This window comes from Galeopterus variegatus, unplaced genomic scaffold (assembly GCF_000696425.1).
Source record: "Galeopterus variegatus unplaced genomic scaffold, G_variegatus-3.0.2 Scaffold1073, whole genome shotgun sequence".
NCBI classification, from domain to species: Eukaryota; Metazoa; Chordata; class Mammalia; order Dermoptera; family Cynocephalidae; genus Galeopterus; species Galeopterus variegatus.
The window spans coordinates 233,215-254,834 of record NW_007727184.1 but is presented as its reverse complement, the minus strand read 5'-3'; the positions used below and the strand labels follow the sequence as shown (position 1 = coordinate 254,834).

The 21,620-nt window shown below is 42.6% G+C and overlaps 1 protein-coding gene across 1 annotated transcript in view; it reads right to left on the bottom strand.

Moving 5' to 3' along the window:
* PRKCE (protein kinase C, epsilon) overlaps positions 1-21,620 on the bottom strand; it is a gene marked incomplete at its 3' end in the record, with an annotated part of 314,978 nt that overhangs the window by 187,851 nt on the left and 105,507 nt on the right. Inside the window, exon 2 of the mRNA XM_008574606.1 lies at positions 255-414. Coding sequence (XP_008572828.1) covers positions 255-376 — 122 coding nt within the window. The remainder of the gene's footprint in view (positions 1-254; positions 415-21,620) is intronic.

Below are 21,620 nucleotides of genomic sequence, written 5' to 3'. Positions count from 1 at the left end.
TGGTTATAAAACCTTAACTCCCTAAATATATGATATGAAAAGCATAAAGTCACCAAGAACCATAGTTTCTTCTTTGCATTTATTCCACCCATGCACCAAACACACTTAGCCCTCCAGGAAAGTCTTCTGCAATCAGATAAAGAAGAAATAAAACCTATGAGTGCTTTTTAAATGAAGTTTATAATCTAGCCCCCCATCCCCAACTTCTTGCAAGAGAAGTCATACCTAGAGGTTCCCAGGAGAGATGGGCTTACCAGATAAAATCTCTGCAGTGGGAGCAGTAGGTGGGCTGCCGAAGGTAGGTGGCCATGAACTTGTGGCCATTGACCTGGTGGACCCTGCGCCTGACGGCTCCCTGCCGCTTTCTCGGCCGCATACGTTCCCTGAACACACGCTCTTCATTGTCCTTAGGGGCTGGGGAAGGACAAGAGCAGAAGAGAAAACAGAGTCTGGGTTACTGGACCTTAACAGTGACCTCCTGCCGGAGAGCTACTCATCTTCAGCTGAGTGGAGGTGGGGTGGTGGGGGCAACCTTTGCTAGTGGAGGAATTTGGGGCTCCGAAGAGTGTGACTGCTCAGCTGGAGTCAGTGGGCACCCGCAGAGTGGAAAGACCCAGATCGTGCATTTTCCTGCTGCATCCACCTGTCCTCAGAATCCATCCCAATCCAAATTCTGTTCCCAGTTTGGCCACTCCACCCCTCCCCACACCAGCTGCACATTCCAAGGGCCTGGGGGTCAAAAGGCTGAAGGTTCAAATCTTAGTGCCCCTTTGGAATGACAGTGCCTACCCCAGAGGGGTGGCTGTGAGGAGCCAGTGGTGTGAACCCCCCACACACCCAGCTTCCTGGCTCAGAGCAGAAGCCGCCTAATAATCTGACGTCTTCCTTCTTTCTCTTACCCAGACTAGGACAACCAAGAACTGTTTTCCAAAGGTCAGAAGGAGAGGGAAATATAACGCTGGAAAATCACCAGTCTCCCAAAGGCTTGAGACCCACCACCATGGGCTTTAAGATCCCACTGGAGACAAAAGGACCTTCCCTTATTTCTTTCTTTCCTTTATGTATGAGATTGCCCCAGTCCTAAGAATGACTTGCAAGGGGACTAACAGATGACAACCAAAATAATAACGATGATTGTTAGAAGCTGAATGTTGTCCCCCCTCTCCCTCGCTTCATATGTTGAAGCCTCAGCCCCCAATGTGAATGGTATTTGGAGATGGGGCTTTGGGGAGGCGATTAGCATTAGATGAGATTAGGAGGGTGGGGCCCTCTTGGTGGCATTAGTGCCCTTAGAAGAAGAGACCTGAGTGATCTGTTGTCTGCCATGTGAGCACACAGAAGGTACGTGTTTACAAAACGAAAAGAGGGTCCTCACTGGAATCCAACCATGCTGGCACCCTGATCTTGGACTTCCAAGCTCCAGAACTGTGAGAAATAAATATCTGTTGTTTAAGCCATCCAGTCTGTGGTATTTTGTTATGGCAGCCTGAGCTAAGACATGATGATAGTGGATAACATTTATCAGGGATTTACTCTGTGGCAGGTACTATACTAAGTGCATAACTCAATGAATCCTCACAACAAGACGACTTGAAGGGTACTGCTATTATCTCCATTTTATAGGTAGGCAAACTGAGAATAGAGAGTCTAAATAATCTACTCCTATTAACATGGCTATTAAGTGGTGGGGCCCAGATTCTAACCCAGAGAGTGGGTGAGAAGCCTGCTGTCCACACACTGCTCTGAGGGACAGCTTACACCTGCTACGGCAAGTCCTCAGGACTCTCATCTGAGCTGCTGTCATCATGGAAAGGCAAACTGTCTGTGGCTTCCCCAAGGGCAGAGAGAGTAAGCTCCTGGTCTCCTGCCAGGCTCCTGGCACCTTCTCAGAGACCCTGGAAGGTCCCTGCACTTCATGCTTAAAATGCACTAGGAAGGCTCTGTGCCCCCAAAGACCTCCCGTACCAGCCGGTGCCTTGCATCCCACCACAACAGTGTCAGTCCTTGTGGGAAGAAGCATTGCTCCCTCCAGGACCTCTTTGAATATAAGGTTCCCTGCAGTGGAAGTCACATATGTGACCCAAATAGCTGTCTAATCCAAGGGCATCTTGTTAGTCCAGAGAGGGTGGACTGGAGGGAAAGTAAAACTGAAGGAAGGAAAAGGCAAGAACGGGGACCAGATGCCCAATAGTGTCTTGGGAGAGAAGCAGCCTCCAAGAAAACAGGTAGCTGTTTATTAGGAGGCTGCCCTGGGCGCTCCCAGACTACATCCTCAGCACAGACACAGATGACCCAGGTGAAGGTCTGCTTGCTGGGCCCCTGCTTCCTGGCCCCCCACCTGCCTGAGTTTCCTTTCTAACTGGTGCTTACTGTTTTAAAAAGTCTCTGACACCGACCACCTTCTGGGTGTAGAAAGACTACCACCTCCTACCCCGCCATAATCTAGGGGTCTTGACCACTGACCAAACTCTCACAGGAAGATCCCAGGTCCATTTTAATATAGAGACATCTACACACACACACCCCACAGAGGCATGACAACCATCATTCAGTTCTGCAGTTATAGGTAATTTTTATTTCTGCTTCATACTTTCACTATATTAAGAATGTTCTACTCTTTTTATAAGCAGGGAAAAAATATGATAACTAAAAACCAAACTATTCAGTAGCCCTTACTTGCTACAAACATGACCTCCAAAAATCCAGTCCAAAAACTCCAGTCCTGGGCATTGCAGGCCAGGGAGGCAACCTGTCTTCGCAGAAAGCATCCTTCTTTTCCATAGAAGGATTCACCATGGAATGCATTTCAGCAGTAAGTCAGCCTCCTGATGCATTTAAGTTGCAATTTGATCTACAAATCTCTCAAATTTACTAGTCGTTTGCATCCTGGAAAGCTCTGTTTTCAGTTAAAATAGAGATGAATCCAATCTAGCTTTCTCAAAGGAACACCGCTGTAATTGTGGTGGGAGTCCTCCCTGAGAGCCCTCTCCTTCTCAACTTTTTACAGAAATGACCAGCAATGAAATCACTTCTAAACTGTGTTTACATTGATTTAATGGGGCAATATGGCAACCAATTAATTCAACTCCATTTATTTTTAAAGATCTTTTGGTTGGGTGGCTGACACCTGGGGAACTTGAAGGGGAGGGCCTCGGGCAGGTGCAGGTTAGGCTGACAACCAAAGATAACTCCTTTAAGTCAGGGTCTGCCTGACTTGAACTTCCCCAAAGGTTTCTAATACTCCTGCCCAGAGCACATCTGCGGTGCCTCTTCAGTCAGACTGCATGTCAAAGAGGTGGGGAAACAGAAGGCTATAGGAGCAAAAGAGCACAGGTCGCCTTCATGCTCCAAATGAGGCCTGGGTGCAAAGCTACTTGGCAGGCGACAGGGGAAAGGGTTTGGAGTCTGTGGCTGGTGAAAACACCCCTGTCCTACATTCCTCTGGACAGGGAAGTCAAGGTCAGGCCAGAGCGTCCTTGGCCTTGTCATCTACAAGCAGAAAAGGAAGCAACTTATATAATATAAAGAAGGGAGTCAGAAGGGTCCTCAGTTGCCTTCTCCCCAGAACCTCCCTGCTGGGGCCTAGAGTCGCCCACCAGAAACAGCTCCCCTTTAGCATTTCCCACTGCTGTGAAGGGTCTCTTCCCAAATGCAGCTCCCATACATGGGTGGATTTATCTCTGGGCTCTCTATTCTCCATTGGTCTGTACATCTGCTTTCATGCCAGTACTACACCGTTTTGATTACTGATGCTTTGTAATATATTTTGAAATCAGGAAGTATGATGCCTCCAGCTTTGTTCTTTATACTCAAAATTGCTTTGGCTGTTCAGTCTTTTGTGGTTTTGTATGTATTTTAGGATCACTTTTTCTGTTTCTATAAAAATGCCTTTGGGGTGTTGATAGGAATTACATTGGACTCGTAGATCACTTTGGGAAGTATAGACATTTTCACAATATTAATTCTTCTAAACCGTGAAGAATCAACTGAACTTCAACAAGGGTCTCAAGAGCACACAATGGGGAAAGGACAGTCTCTTCAATAAATGGTGCTGGGAAAACTGGATACCCACATGCAAAAGGATGAAATCGGACCCCTATCTCATGCCATACACAAAAATCAACTGAAAATGGATTAAACACTTAAATGTAAAGCCTGAAATCATAAAGCTCCTAGATGAAAACATAGGGTAGAAGCTTCTTGACACTGGTCTGGGTAATGGTTTCTTAGATATGACACCAAAAAGACAGGCAACAAAAGCAAAAACAGGTGAGCGAGACTACATCAGACTAAAAAGCTTCTGCACAGCAAAGGAAACAATCAACAGAGTAAAAAGGCAACGCACACAATGGGAGAAAATATTAGCAAACCATATATCTGAAAAGGATTAATACCTAAAAAAATATAAGAAATTCCTATAACTCAATAGCAAAAACCAAATAATCCAGTTTTAAAAAGGGCAAAGGAACTGAATAGACCTTTCTTCAAAGAAGACATACAAATGGCCAACAGGTCTATGAAAAGATGCTCAACATCACTCATCATCAGGGAAACGCAAATCAAAGCCACAATGACATATCACATCACACCTGTTAGGATGGCTACTATCCAAATAAACAAAAGATAACAAATGTTGGCAAGGATGTGGAGAAAAGGAAACCCTTGTACACTGTCGGAGGAAATGTAAATTGGTACAGCCACTGTGGAAAACAGTATGGAGGTTCTTCAAAAATTAAAAATAGAACTACTGTATGATCCAGCAAACCCACTTCTGGGCATACAACCAAAGGAATTGAAATCAGGATCTCGAAAAGCTATCTGCACTCCCATGTTCACTGCAGCATTATTCACAATAGCCAAGACATGAAAGTAACCTAAATATCCATTGACAGATGAATGAACTAAAAAAATGTGATATACACATACAGCGGAATATTATTCAGCCATAAAAAGAAGGAAATCCTGCCATGTGCGATGACATGCATGAACCTGGAAGACATTATGGTAAGTGAAATAAGCCAGTCACAGGACAAATACCACATGATACTACTTATATGAGGAGTCTAAAATAATCAAATTCATGGGAGCAGAGAGTAGAACGGCGGTTACCAGGGGCTGTGGGGGGGAGGGATCAGGGAGATATTTATTAGTCAAAGGGTACAAACTCAGTTATGCAAGATGGATAAGTCTTAGAGGCCTACTGTGCAGCACAGTGCCTATAGTTAACAATACTGTATTGTATACTTAACATAAGATCTACCCTCCTAACAGATTGTAATAAATAAATAAATAATAAAATGCAGCCCCCATGGTAGGGGTAATACATCGTGTGTGTGTGTGTGTGTGTGTGTGTGTGTGTGTGTGTGTGTGTGTGTGTGTGTGTGATGTGACTGTAAGAGAACAGGTATATATATAAATGTGTGTATATTAATTGATATATTATATATTAAATATATTATGCATGATTTATAAAGTACTATCATCTATAATATAGTACACATTATTATATATAACACATACAATACACACACATATAGTTCTGTCCCACTATTTGAAAGTTGCAGATACACTGCTAATTCACCCCTAAATACTTCAGTCTTTATCTCCTAAGAACAAAGACATTCTCCTACATAACTACAATATCGGAGTCATAAAATTTAACATTGATATGACATTATCTAAATCACAGTTCATATTCAAATTTCTCCAATTATTCCCAAAATGTTCTTTCTAGTTTTGTGTTTTTTTAAAAATTTTAATACAAGAGCTAATCAGAACTCATGCATTGCATTTCATTGCCCTATCTTTTTAGTCTCCTTTTTTCTTTTTATGCTACATTTAGAAGAATCCAGGATGTTATCTTATGGAATGTTCCACAATCTGGATTTGTCTGATTGTTTCTTCCCAATTAGTTTCAAATTAAATAGCAAGAATACCACAGAGGTCTATCGACAAATTTAAATACCATATCCATGAAGATCCCTATAGATAACTGGGTAAATGACCTAAACATAAAATTTACAAAAGGAGAAATATAAAATATTCACTCTTATTTGGAATTTAAAAAATATGAAGTAGAACAGTCTTGACATACCATTCACATACCTAATTAAGCAACACATTTGTTTTAAAATGATATTACCTACTACTGGCAAGGCTACTTTGAACTGATTTATTCATTCCCTGCTAGAGGCAATGCCGATTGACATGACATTTTCAGAAAGCAATATTACAATACATAGCAAACACCACAGATACTTGCATCCTTTGACTTGGCAGTTCCTTAGGAATTAACTCTAAGTCAATAATTAAATAGAAACCAAATAAACAAACAATAAACAGAAACCAAAAACTATATACTTACAACTTACAGATGTTTCCTGTTACATATCTATATTAGCCAACAAATAGAAATAACTTGATTGTATAGCATTAGGAGGACGGTCTAATGAATCATATTACATCAATAGCAATTTTAAAATAGTGAGGAAAGACTATAGAAACATGGGGAAATGTGATATGGTACTGTGAAAACAGAATGCACGATAATACAACACTACACAAAACATATTTGCAGATTGAAGTTAACATAAAAGAAAGAATTATTATGTGTTACACCAGGGTGATGGGATTATGCATTTTAATATTTGGAAAAGTGTTCTCTAATGCTCTTTAATGACTTTTTAAAGCTTTCTCCTCTAAAGCATTAGGTAGTGAAAGGCTCCCTCGTGCTGCGGGAGTTGGGGCTACTCAGCATGATCAAGTAGAGAACTTTGTCAGCTTCCCAACTGCCAGTGGTTCTGAACTGAAGAAATGGAAACCAGAGTCACCTGACCTGTCCCCCTGCACCTCTGACTCACTCTGGAGGACTCTCACTGCTGTCACTAGATGCACTCAAGCATACTCAGCTGGCCTGTTCATTTGCTGTGGCTTTTGAGGCAAAGCCAAGGTTGGCTGGCCTTCCAGAGGACCCATCCCACTCTTTGCAGATCCTTTATTCTATGGCTGCATCTGCCACACAGTGGAAGGCAAGAGCTAACAAAAATCTGGATAACTTTGTGAAACTTTCTGTGGAAATGGAGACCGTGGCTGGTCTGACGTAATGACAAGAATTCACAAAGGTATAATGCTAAGCAGAGATGTCCTCCGAAGCAGCTACAAGATCCACAGTAATCCCAACCCCCAAAAACATTCCAGGCATGTTTTTTACTTGGTTCAATTAGTCTATAAACTTCACACTCCTAGGAACTTTTACATCAATGAATATTTTACAGCTCTGACGCACAGAAGCATCTACAACAGGCTGCAGGCAGGTAGCAGGAACAGCAAAAAGGAGTTCTCACCTTGCAGTTGTTATTCTGTTAGTCCCACTTCACATAGCCCCTTTTCCTTGGGGGAGCAACTTCTCAGTCTAGAACAGAGGAACATTCAGAGATACAGGGAGAGGCAGCCCTAGCCCTAAAACCAGCTTTTCTATCCAGTCTGGTCCCTGAAGGTTTCAGGCTCCACTGCCATCTCCCTCACCAGCCACCTCTTCTCCTGCACAGAAAAGGAGCTGATCGAACTGAGTGCCACCCCACTCAAGGTCATGGGCACGCTCAACTGCAGCGTTCTGGGATGCCTTTCAGTTTAAGAACTCCTAGCAGGGAATTTCTAATAGGCCCAGACTTAGGAACCCTCTCATGCCAGCCCTTTCCCCCAGGGGATGTGTAGCAAGGACTGCCAGATTCAAGGGTCCTTGGCTGGACCACACTCACCAGTGTGCATGACTGGCCACCTCTGGGCACCCCTGTCACTCCTCACTATAGGACAGTCACCTGCCTTTCGTGTTCATGGCATTCAGGGGGCTTTCCATAAGCAGGTGTGCTGCGAGGGCTTCTTTCTCTTTTCCCAAGCTTCCCTCTTTTAACCTCCTCTTTCTGCCAGTGTGGTTGAACTAGGTGCTAGGACACTAGACAAATTTTGCCTTTTCCACAAACTCGCTTTTTGTCCTCGAGCAAGTCATTTAATCTCTTTGGGCCTCTGTTTCGTTATCTATCAAGAGGGGGTAATACAATGGCTGAGCCCAAACCTCAAGCTGTTGGAGCCTGAGGTGAAAAGGAAAAAAAAAAAAATTGGTCATCTTGACTGTATCTTTATTTAAAATGTTATTTCATTCATTAATTTGATTTTTTTGAACTTCTGTATTAAAATGTTATTACATTTGATTACTGAGACTTTGGGTGCCCCCTGAATTTTGCTCCCACAGTGGTCCTGACCCTGGTGGGAAGGCTGATAAAGGCCTATGTGAAGTACTTTCTAAGTGCACTGTGCTTCTCAAGGGGGCTGCTGTGGACGCCGTCATGTGCCCTTCTCCCTGTCACACGGTCTACTGTGGAGTGGGGGCAGGGGAGCCTTCCTGGATCTACATTCACCCCAGGGGACACTTTAGAATGGTTCACAGGACTTACAGTGTAAGGACCAGAAGTGACCAAAAAAAGAAACAAAAAACAAAACAAAACAGAGAAACAACACTTTACTGCCAACAACGTGATGAGTTGAAATGGTGACTACTGGATTTCCGCTGGCACCTGGCACGCACTTGAGGGGAAGGTTTTCTCCTCCTATGACGGTGGCAGTGGGGTGTGGAGCCGGCTCTGGAGCCTGTGGTGCACATGTCTCTGCACGTCTAAGGACTGCATGGTCATAGCTTAAAATGACCAGTGTGGGTATTTACAGAAAAATTGACAAATGCTACAAATTAGGGCTTTCTCAGAGAGCCAGGTGTTAAACATGTTCCAGCACACCAGTGCCCCTGAGATTAGACATATACAGTTGTGGCGCAGGTTCTCCTTTATTGTTCCAAAACCAGGCTGTATCCACTGAAGCTGTGGCTTCAGTCATTCAACACTGACTTCCAGAATCCCTCGCTTCTTTCTCTCTCTCCCTGGAGCCAACACCAAAGAACAGTGAAACTGCCTCCACCTTACACTGCGAAACCTACACTGACACCCCTGTTGCCCCCACCCTGCTGGGATCCAGCTGCCTGCAGGTTTTATGCCCCTGCCACTTTAAGAGACAGAGACGGCATTATCTCCCCCACCTCGACCACCAAGGGCTTTAGGAATGCGGACTCCATCTTCAGACCTAGGAAACGGTCAAGAAGATCGGGTAGGTCAATGTTTAGCTCTAGAACAAAAGCAGTAAGAAACGTGACTAGTTTGAGAAAGGGTGAAATGCCTCCTTTGAAGGCTTGTCTTGAAACCCAAGCAAAGAATGAATATAGTCCTTACGAGTCAGGTAATTTCATAACACAAAGAAAATAATTCGATAGCCTGGTATTTTTTTCTAAGTAACTGTCAAACCCTGGATGTTCAGAAGCCAAAAAAACAATAGCTACTATCTAGGGTATCCCTGCCCCATGCTGAGGACACTTCTAAGCACCTTACATATATGAGGTTGTTGGGAAAATAGAATAATTTAATCAGGCCCTCTCATCTGCCCATCCAGTTGGGGATGGTGCTGTGCATTCACTGTAAGCAAATTGTGTGTGCATGTGGAGTTAGCGTGCATGCACAATGCCACGGCTTGGCTGGTGTCTGCCACGCGCAGCCATGCTCTCCGACCTGTGGCTTCCAAGGACCTGTTTGCCAGTTACCTAGCTCATAGACCTGTGTGTGAGGAGTCTGGGGACCCAGCCTGGCACGTGAGGGGTCTGGGGACCCAGCCTGGCATGTGAAGGGTTTGTGACCCAGTCTGGACAACGGGTTTGAGGAGTCTGTGAGCTCCAGACCCAGCCCTAGCTCAACAATTGGCCCAGTTAGCAGGATTACAGGCAGGTAAAAGAGCTCAGCAGAGATACTATTACATATACATGAGGTACTGTTATAGATCTGTGAAGTAGTATTATAAACACACAAGGTATTATAGGTTGAGAATCCCTTATTTGAAATGCTTGGAACTAAAAGTATTCAGATTTCAAATGTTTTCATATCTTGTAATATTGCAGATAACATATTGGTTGGTATTCCTAATCTGAAAATCCAAAACTCAAAATGCTCCAATGAGCATTTCCTTAGAGTATCATGTCGGCATTCAAAAAGTTTTGGATTTTGGAGCATTTAGAATTTTGCATTTTCAGATTAGGGATGCTCAACCTATGTTACATATACGCGTAATAAGTAAGCACCTTACGTCCACACTCTAATACCACAAGGTAGCATTATTTCAACTTACAAAGAAACCAAGGTGCCAAGAGATTAAATGCCTATTGTGTTGAAGGTCATGCAGCTAGCAATAAATGTTGCCTGGAAATTGCTACCCTGGCCCATCCATCCACAGCTCCCAAGGATGGCGGAACAGCCTGAGGTCTACCTGCACCCACCCGGACATGAGGATGGAAGTCTCCTCCTGGCTGTGCCTCCCACCTCTTCACATCAGCCCCTGCTCTCACCTAGAGACTTAGAAAAGAAAGCTAAAGGAGACTGATTAATTCGTGGTACACCCACACAATGGAATTTAATGCAGCGGTTTAACAAAGCATATATGCCAAGTCCACCAAGAAACTAAATAGAAAAAGAAAGCCAAGAAACATGTTTATAGCATGTATTTGTACAAAATGAGAAAGAGAGAAGGACAAATATACTCAAACACACATGAGCAAAAATTCACATGGAGAATTTCTGAAAAGGGACATAATAAACCGTTCATCCTAAAAAATGTTTATTATGTGGATAGTGGATGCCAGGCACCGTTCTGGACACAGACTAAACTACTCTTGGCCACAGGGGGATAGACCATAGTCACTCCCTCAATTGCTATTTTCAGAAATTCTGGATTTAGTCCTTAAGCAGGTCTCCACTAACGAAGCAAGGAATGGCCGTGATATTCCATACAAAAGTGGTTATGACTAGGAAATATTGCTGACAGAAGCTGGGATGAAAGCTTCCCCTCACCCTCTGGGGCGTTCAGTTACTTTTCCCTTTCAATAATTCTCTGCTTGGACTTTATGAGCTTATTGGTAAAAAATGCAAGGTCAATGGAAGGAAAACAAAACAAACAAACACAACTAGGTACTGAAGATCAAAGGGGCAGTCAATGCCTTTTATTTTTTTTATTTTCCATGAGAAAAATAAGTTATAATATTTTCCAGTAAAATAAATGCTTCATGACAGTGAGTTTTAAATATTAAGTAAATGTTTATGTGATGCCAAAGAATATGTTCTGCATGTTGTACTCACACAATACATTAAAGAAGATTTCTGTTCAAAACAGGAAAGAGGAAACAGCAATTAATTCCCTCAGAGAGATTATTCTGTGCTATCTGTGTCTTCCCAGAGAGTCGCACAATGTGAATCAGAAATGTCCAAGAAGAAAGGCTTGGGATTGTCTGTGTGTTTTATTCTGTTTGTAAACTAATCAGGAGGGCACTGATAGCATTTCAAGATTACCGTCTCAAATTTAATATAAACCATTTTCTTCTCTCTTCTTCACTTTCTGATTGCTGTGTACATGGCAGAGCTTATGCTCCATCCAGTTATGAAAACAAACTTTAGTTAGTTTGTTGTATAGGAAAAAAAATGAAGACATCACACATTGATAGGGTACAGAGAGCAGCACTGGTGTAAACTAAGGACAGTAGGAGAAAAGGGGAAGGCAACCCCCAATCCCACCACCCCATGCTTTCTGATGACACTGTGCTGAACGTGGAAAAGCACTGGAGATCAGGGATTTCACTCAAGCAGGAAGTCTGCTTGCCTCCAGTATATATTCATTTATTCATTCATTCTTTCCCTCCTCCATATTGGATTCCCAGTGGAGCTTTACTTGCGCTTCTAGTACCCAAGAAAAGTCACTACTTCTAGGAGGAAACCACAGAGCTAAAACTCTCCAAGTAGACCCGCTAAAAGCTCAGAGTGTTCCCAGCCCAGGAAATCAGCTAAGTGGGGCGCCAGCCAAGGGTGGGGCAGAGGCCCTGTTGGTGCCAGAGATGGTCCTGGGTGAATCACAGGAAACCACGCTATTGCTGAATTCTTGGGCACCTGAGCACTATGGCTCTCGTGTTCTGTCCATTGTTCATGTTTCTAAAATGCTGTATTAAAATAGGCCTGTGGGACAGCAGTACCAGAAGTCTTCACAGGTGTCTGTCTGTTCCCAGGTGCTAGTCATGGGGAGGGGGGAGTGTCAATGCTAAATGAACTTTGGCCTACCCCCCTCAAATAAATAACAAGCCTTTTAATGCTATAGGCATTGCAGCCAAAAAGGTTATGGGGTTATTTATTGAAAAATCCATACCCTTCTAATGCTGTTTATATCTGCCGGTCCACATCATTCAGTCAGCAGCAGGCAGAGTTCAAGGAAAGCTAAAGCAGACTGAACTAGAAATCATACCCTCTGACTGCCCAAGTGCCCATAGCTACCACATCTTGGGCTCCATGGAGCTTCTCAAAATTCAGTGCCTGCACATTTTCCCAAAACACCATAATGAACTAACTTCATGTTTTGCCCAAACTGCTTCTTTGTGAAGGCAGTTTTGAGCTCTTGCTACTTTTAAAGTTAAAATTAGAAAGAACAATCATGGCCTCTCTCAAAGAGATCTGGAGTCCTGGGTGGGGTTCCCATGAAGCTGACCAGGTAGGTATTTCTTATTGCACTACCTGGAAAGGAAGGAGAGTCTCAGGGAGGCAGAAGAGAAAAGGAAAACAAAAGGCAATGAAAGTGTGGTAAGACAAAGGAGACAGAGAAAGAAAAGAGGGTAAAAGGAAGGAAGGGTGATTATTAAGTCGCAAGGTCTGGGCTGCTCACCGAACCTTCCCAGAAAGCAGATGGATTTGTTTTACATAACACAAACTACTTTCCCTGGTCCTTTGGTTCCTACTGGCCAAGAAGTGTGCTTGTTTCCCTTCCACCCTCGTTCCTATTAACCCAGGCCTACCTGGCCTCCAGGACAGGGTGACAGGGAGGTGGACCTTCCTCAGGAAGCTTCGCATAGGTGAACAAGCCCCAAGTCTCTTTACAGAAACAGCTGTAATGGCCATAGCTCTTATGGAAGTTATATCTTTTCCTTCAGCTGCAAAACCTCCTTAAACTTTTTCTTACAAGTTTTATATTCCACTGAGACTGTGACCAAAACTATACATGGAGAGAGGGATAGGAAGGTCAAAAGCAATAATGCTTCTAATAACTGAAAGCATCCCATCATCCATCCCATGCTCCTTCAGGGCTCACAGGCTCTGACACACACATGCACATGCATGCATGCACGCACACACGCGCACACACACAGAAACACACACGCATGTGCATGTGTGCTGCCCTCCCTCCCCCTATGCAGCGGACATTGTAGTCCTGGAAACCCACCAAATTCCCAATTGTTCAGGCCTTAGGGCCTTGGCAACTCCTATTTCCCCTTAAACTGTCTTTCACAGTGACATGAGAATGTTGAACAGTCACTGTGTGAGGAGAAGAATCTATTTCTAATAGCTCTTGCAACCAACAGAGACATCAGCTAAATTGTGAACCGAGTATCGTAAACTCCCATACAGAGAAAATGAAAACTGCCAAGACGAAGATGAGGAAAATTTTTTTCCCCAGCTTAATGAACCTAAGAAAATATTCTGAGGCCACAGATGCTTAAGGGGTATCCAGTTAGCTTAGTTCTTGGTGTTAATGAAGTATAAGCAGAGATCAAATTCCCCATGTGAGTAAGTTATCTTTATCCAGGGGAAAATATCAGTGGCCACAGGCCCTGCCTGGAATCTTAGCCAAACTTCTTGCAGGTATATATTCTTGGTCACCAGGGCCCTGAGGAAGGAGTAGGAATGGTTCACCATTACCCAGTTTCTTACCTAAAAATACAACTTCCATCTTATACCTTACTGACCATGGGGCAGCCCCACAGTTGTGACTTTACTAATAGAAGGTGGCACTTTCCTAACCCAGAAATCTGAGCCCGCATGCAGTACGGTCACCTGCCTGCTCTTCAGTAGGTTTTGGTTTAAGTAGTAACTGGAAATAGGTTGCAAGGCTGTGCTGGGGTGAAGGTCTTCCATTCGGGCTGAAGACTCTCAAGAATCTCTAGTGATGGATTAGCACTGCCCCTGGACAAAGCAAGCTACCATACCTCTGAAGTGCTGGTGAGTCTGGAGGTCATGAGATGTCTAAGGGGGGAGAACTGAAATCCATCTAAAGGAAAGAGGTAAAGAATTCCACCGTTTCTGGGAGAAATAAGAAAGGGATTGACTGAGAAATATGGTAGCCAGCCTCTAAGATGACCCCCAGTGATGCCTGCCTCCTCGTATTCATACCTCATCTAGTCCCCTCCTGCACTGGATAGAGATGACCTGCTAGCTTGTGTAAACAAAAAGATTTTGCAAAAATGACAGAGTGTGATTTCTGAGCTAGGTCATGGAGGACATGTAGCTTCCACCTTGCTCTCTCTTAAGTCATTCACTCTGGGGAGAAATAGCTGCCATGTCACGAGGACACTCAAGCAGCCCTGTGGAGAGGTCCATCTGGGGAGAAACTGAGTTCTCCTGCCAACAGTCAATATTGACTCATGAGCCATGGGTGTGTCAGCCACATTGGAATCTGATCCCGCAGCCCTAGTCGAGCTTTTAGAGGACTACAGTGCTGGCCAACATCTTGACTGAACCTCATGAGAGACCAGGAGTCAAAACCAGTCAGCTAAAGCTGCTCCTGAATTCCTGACTCACAGAAGCCATAATAAATATTTATTACTGTCACTCTGCTAGATTTGGGATTATCTGCAATACAGCAATAGGTACTTAATTAAAGGAGTAATAGATAAACCAGCAGGAGAGACTTAGGGCAAACACTGAAAGGAAAAATGTTTTTAACTGAGAGTTGTTCATTCACTCAACCAGTATTTACTGAGTGCCTCCTAGGTCCCAGGTACTGTGTCTAAACTTCGTGTTACACATTTATCCTGCCCACAGAGAGAGGCAGACTAAAAACAAACACTATGATAGGCCAGATTATATTAGAATCCCTATCACGTGGAAACTAGTGCCCAGGTAAAAGTGAGTTAGGCTGAGCCAGCTCCTCAGAGCTGGGAATTCAGAAACACTGCACAGAGCTGGTGGTACAGAATCTGAAATAAAATGATCCCTATTGCTCCACTGTACTTTGTCCCCTAAGCTTGAGGCTTTAAACCATGTTAAAGTGTTCCGGGAGAGTCATTATGAGTTTAATATGGATGAATTTCAGATCCTCTTTGGAGAGGTTGTGCTGAAAAGGTAGGAAAATTGTGGGTCAGAAAGGGTTGTAGAGTGGTGGCAGGAGATACATTTTCTAAATTTACAGTTAAAGGCAGATGAGTGGTTGGTGTATATAAAGCAAAAAACCAAATCCACTAAAAAAAAATAAAGATCAGAAATAACAGATACCTTTACTGTGTAGTAGGTAATTAAAATGCATTTCCTCTATTTTGCAAAAGGCTCCTACAAGACTGGTGTTATCACCTCCACCAAATGAATGAGAAAACTGGGGCAAAGGAAACCTAAATGACCTACCCAAGGCCACATAGTTATTAGGTAGGAGAGCTTGATTTTGTGCCAAGGTCAGTTTGGCTCCACAGTTCATGTTTTCCCCACCATACCACACATGTTAAAGAATATGAAATAGATGTTTCCCCCTCTTTCTATTTCATATAAAAACTGGAAAAAAAAAAACACTCAAGAAAACTCAAGCATGCTGTTCATATTTCTCTAATAGGTAGTTTGCAGATTTTTAAAAAATGAACTTTCCTTTTCAAATACTATTAAAAAAATATGTGAAAAATTATTAGCAGATTGGAAGAGGAGAGGTCAATTTCTTTTAAGTGCATACAGGGTTTGATGAGAAGTGCGAAAGGTTTTTATGGAAACCAGACTGCTGGCAAAGGAACAGAAAATTAAAACTCATAGAGACAACTCCCTCTCTCACTGCAGTACACATGCCAAGTAGCACAAGGGGGTGACCGAGAGAAGACCGGAGGCCCTACTTCTGGCTCCTTTGTACTGACTCCAGTCACTTCATACAGAATTTTGCAAGGCAGGAGGAGAAGTGAGGTGACACAGGAGCTAATATAACCATCACATAGGCAACAACCTCCAGGAACAAAAAATTCATATCTGCTCGGGCCCAGCAGGGAAGAAAATTCCAGATCAAAGTGTTCCCTAAAGCTGATCAAGACATCTTGGGTCTGGCAGGAACAACAGCGAAGAAAAAGTGTTCTCTTCTCCATGTTAGTCCCGCCTCGATCCTCAGGCTACCAAGATTGAAGTTAATGCTTCTGTTTTGGGGGTTTTTTGTTGTTGTTTTTTTTTTTTTTTAACAAACATTATTCTCTTTCTCCAAACAAGCAATTAGCAAAAGCCAGATCAAATCTGTTACCAGAAAATTAGAAGCGAGAGGTTAAGATATTAGGTGTATGTTTTCAAGGCAGGAGAACTAAAATGAAGACATGACATTATGTCTTTCGTTCTTTCAAATCACCTTCCAGAAAAAAATGATTGTGGTATTCAAGAAGATATCCAGCCTTCATTTGAAAGCTGTCCTGGCCTCTTTGCTAGCAGCCCCAAGGATCTGTTAAGAGGAGAGTCCTTAGTGCATCTGTTGTCAACCATGGGAGAGCTGGGAGGCTATCTTCCTTGAGACTTAGGGAAGCTGAGTGCTTCTTAAAAGCTTGTACAATCTTCTTCCCCCTTATGTGAATTCTCTTTTATCAGAACTCCAGTGGATTTCTGGGTGAAGACAACGTGAAACTTGACAAGTCATTAGCCAGAAGAAATTCAGGTTGATTTTCAACCTGTCACCCTGAAATGTGCACCCTGACATGGCTCTGTCTGAAGTTGATAACCTGCTTAAAAGCCTTTCTAGATATCAGAAATGGTCTCTCATTGCTTAATGGGAAATCTTGTTTCCTGTTGGAGTGTGACAGCTAAAGGAATCCAGAAAAATGTTTTAAAGGCCAGAAGTGGAGGAATAGTTAATCTCTCTTTCAAACGGATAATGGCTACAATCTCTTGTCACATCTGAATTAGAACACAGAAGAACCTAGATTAGATCTATTAACATAATCCCATGAGCATTTTCTTCTAAATGAACTTAATTCTGAGATCCTCTCCTTCTTAAAATAATAGTGATTCTCAAACTTTAGAATGCATCAGAATTACTTGCAGGGCTGTTGAAACACATATTGCTGAGCCCCATCCCCAGGGTTTCTAATTCAGCAGGTCTGGGGAGGGGCTGGGAATTTCATTTCCAGGTCTAGGACCACATCTTGAGAACTGTCTAGGCCCCATTATCCACCTTTCTGAATCACTTAAAAGTGATCAACTTATTTATTCAAAAGTAATTAGAGCCCTGGTTAAGATGTTGAAAGTTGGAAAGATCATCACTCCCACCATTACAAAAAACAGACATATAGATTAATAGAACAGAATTCAGATTTTGGCCCATACGTATATGTTCATTTGATTTTCAACAAAGGTGTAAAGGCAATTCAGTGGAGAAATGACAGTCTTCAACAGATGGTGCTGGAACAATAGGATAGTCATATGCAAAAAAAAAGCCGTAATAACTTCGTATAGCATACATTATACGAAGTTATACGATAATATTTTCCAGTAAAATAAATGCTTCATGACAGTGAGTTTTAAATATTAAGTAAATGTTTATGTGATGCCAAAGAATATGTTCTGCATGTTGTACTCACACAATACATTAAAGAAGATTTCTGTTCAAAACAGGAAAGAGGAAACAGCAATTAATTCCCTCAGAGAGATTATTCTGTGCTATCTGTGTCTTCCCAGAGAGTCGCACAATGTGAATCAGAAATGTCCAAGAAGAAAGGCTTGGGATTGTCTGTGTGTTTTATTCTGTTTGTAAACTAATCAGGAGGGCACTGATAGCATTTCAAGATTACCGTCTCAAATTTAATATAAACCATTTTCTTCTCTCTTCTTCACTTTCTGATTGCTGTGTACATGGCAGAGCTTATGCTCCATCCAGTTATGAAAACAAACTTTAGTTAGTTTGTTGTATAGGAAAAAAAATGAAGACATCACACATTGATAGGGTACAGAGAGCAGCACTGGTGTAAACTAAGGACAGTAGGAGAAAAGGGGAAGGCAACCCCCAATCCCACCACCCCATGCTTTCTGATGACACTGTGCTGAACGTGGAAAAGCACTGGAGATCAGGGATTTCACTCAAGCAGGAAGTCTGCTTGCCTCCAGTATATATTCATTTATTCATTCATTCTTTCCCTCCTCCATATACCGGCCGCTCACTGGCTGAGCGAGGTGTGGGAGCAGCGCCGAGGGTTGCGATCCCGTTGCCGGTCCCGGCCCGGTGCGGGGGCGACACTGAGGGTTGCGATCCGTTGCCGGACACGGAAAAAGACAAAAAGGGAAAAAATAAATAAATAAATAAATAAATAAAAAGTAATAATATAATAAAACTTTAACATATTAAATGCTGTTGAGAATGCAAAGTAACTGGAACTTTCATACTAAATGACTCCACCACTTTGGAAAACAGTTTGCAGTTTCTCATAAGATGAAACACACACTCACCATATACAATCGAGCAATGCCGCTCTAAGGTAGTGGTAATGAAGTGAAATTAAAACTATGTTCACACAAAACCTATATGCAAATATTCATAGCAGCTTTATTTGTAACCAAAAGCTGGAGACAATTCAAATGTCTCTCATCTGGGCAACAGATAAACAAATTGGTGTATACTACCCAGCAACAAAAAGGAATGAATTACAAACACAGGCAACAACACTATCTCAAATGCATCAGGCTAAATGAGAAAAGCTAAACTCAAAAGCCTGCGTATCTACTGTATGATTCCATTTAAATGACATTCTGGAAAAAGCAAAATTATAGGCACTGACAAGAGAACAGTGGTTACCACAGGCTGAGGGTGGACAAAGAGTTTGCTATGAAAGGGGAAAGATGGGGGAGAATAGTGGCGGGGGGGGGGTGGAACTATTCTACAGGGTATTTCAAAAAGTTCATGGAAAAATAGAATCACAAGAGAACATGAATCTTTCCTCAAACTTTCTGAAATACCCATACCTATGTTGATTGTGATAGTAATACTGTACATATTTGTCAAAACTCACAGAACCATATGCTAAGAAGGATAAACTCTACTGTATGTAAATGATACTTTTATTTGTTTAAAAAAGGAGAAGTAATTAAGGAGGACCTACTATGTCCTCAGCGCTACATCAAGAGCTACTTAAGATACAAAGAACGGCCCTAAGGACAGTTTAGAATGAACATCTGCCTAAAGCATTTAACTAGCTTAATACTAATAATGGAGTAGAAGAGACTACAAACACAAAAAGCTTCGGTATCTGGTGTAAGCCTGGTGCCCTCCCCTGTCCGGTGCTACCTTTAATCCCCCAACCAGATCAGTCTGCTGACTGCCCCTCTCAGAAGTCATATTCACTCCTCCCTCCAAACTTCTAATCACGCCAGTCCTCCCTCCTAGGACTTCCCTTCCTAGATCTTCCTCCCCTCTCCTAATCTAAATCCTTCCCATGCTTAAGATGGAACTCTTCCATGAGAGAGCTCCTCATTGGACCAGTCCACAGGGATCTTCTCTTCTTTGAACTACCGTTACTTGGAGTCTTTACTATTCCGTTTGATATTCACCCATTAAACATTTAATTATACACTTCCTGAGTACTCGATGTGGCGTTCCCCTTGTTTCCTCGCTAAACTGCTAGTTACTTTAGGAAAAGGAGACCTTCATATTTATTTTGCATCTTTTTCCCCAACCTCACCCCAACACCCCCATTGCTAGTACTAATGATTATTAATGGAATGAAATAACAAAGTATTGACAACAGCAGGTAAGAGAAACAATGTGGTATCAAACGTATTGTGATTCATGCATTTATAGTTCAAAATCACTGTGTACTTTTTCTTCACATACAATGTGATTAAAATGTCTTTTCACAAAATAAAAGCCATCCCTGGTTCTAAGCAATTTGACAATCCCTAAAGGACCCACGATAGCACTCAGTAAGTATATGCATTTCTTGACATGCCATTGTTTCCGTGTATAAGATTCCTTTCATGATATCACTTCGAAATGAGGGATATCACCCACCCCCTTTTTTTAAAACAATAATCAAATTCTACACATTTCTTTTCTCTTCTAGAAGTCTGTGGGCATGCAGCTTGAGTTAATATGCACCCTCTATGGTTATTTCCTATTTTCATGCATACTTATGTTTAAATTAGATAGGCCAATATAATTAGTCTTTTAAGCCTGCAGAATAAAGAAGCAAGAAGAACACCATGCTGGGTTAATGCTGCCATATTCAAAGTCTCATGTTACATTTCGTTATAAGTTCTTTGGTTATTCTACAGTAAAGGATAAATGAACGATGCAATATTATTGATAAGGAAGTATTTGATTGCAAGGAAATTATCTTTTAGAAATTTTCTAACTGGCTTCTAAACTCTTGACTGTATAGAATTTTTAGTGATAAGGAAACTATCAATCCTCATTTGGTTTGGATATACAATGTCTTTCAATAATATATGGAAACTTGTGTGTGAATGAGTTTGAGAACTGTTTTGTTCTTTGTTCAGAATCACTGGGGCCATGCAAAGACTGTGTACCCAAGGCCCCCTTCAAAGTGGGAGTAAGATTTGTTTTATTCCAAGAACCCACAGAGCTAGAAAAAGTGGCATTTAAATATCTTTAAAAAATTGTTTTAATAGGCAAAGGCACTAGATAAGATTGCAGGGGAGGGGTGATGCAGCTTATATGCCTCAGGAAAACAGCTTTTGTGAATCCATTCACCTCTCTGAAAACTCAACTCCCCCTGTGCTTTGCCCACATCAACTGGTAATTAAGTTCAGCAGGTACACAAAGATAATTAGAACTAATACCGTATGATGCTGGCTCGCCACCCTGGCTGCACTTGAGACTCACCTGGAGAGCACTGAAATAAGCCAGTGCCGGGGGCCCACCCCAGACAACCGAATCACCACCTGGACCAGGGGTGCAGGGGGTGGGAGCGTGCGAAGCCCAGGCACCCTTTTTTTTTTAAAGATCACCAGGGGATTCTAATGTACAGCCAGTGTTCAAAAGCACTGACAGAAAGGTGAGTGGTGGCACCACTAAAAATCAGGAGAGGCATTGAAGGACAACAGCATTGATCAAGCAAAGTGGCTTCTGACTCAGCAGCTATGACACTGAATAAGTGTTTCGGGTTCAATGCCACTTTTCGCTTTTTGGGCACTCCTGGGTATTCCAGGAAAGGTATTCCAGAGGAGAGGGAGTTGGGTGTTCAGGCAGAAGGAAAAGAGGGGAAGACAGAAAAGGAGAGAAGGGGGGGAGGGGAGGGTGTTCTAGCCATATTGAAAAGTATGTGGAGGACAATCTTGGCTCAGGCACTAATCAGATTGGTGACCCCTGAGTCATTTCTCCTGCTTTGGCTGCATCTTCCACAAGACAAAATTACATAGATGGTTTTGTGGTTTTCAAGTCCCTTCTGGTTCTGAGATTCTCCAGGTATGTTCCACTAAAATCTCCAGATTATTGGGCCGAGCCCGTGGTGCACTCGGGAGAGTGCGGCGCTGGGAGCGCAGCAGCGCTCC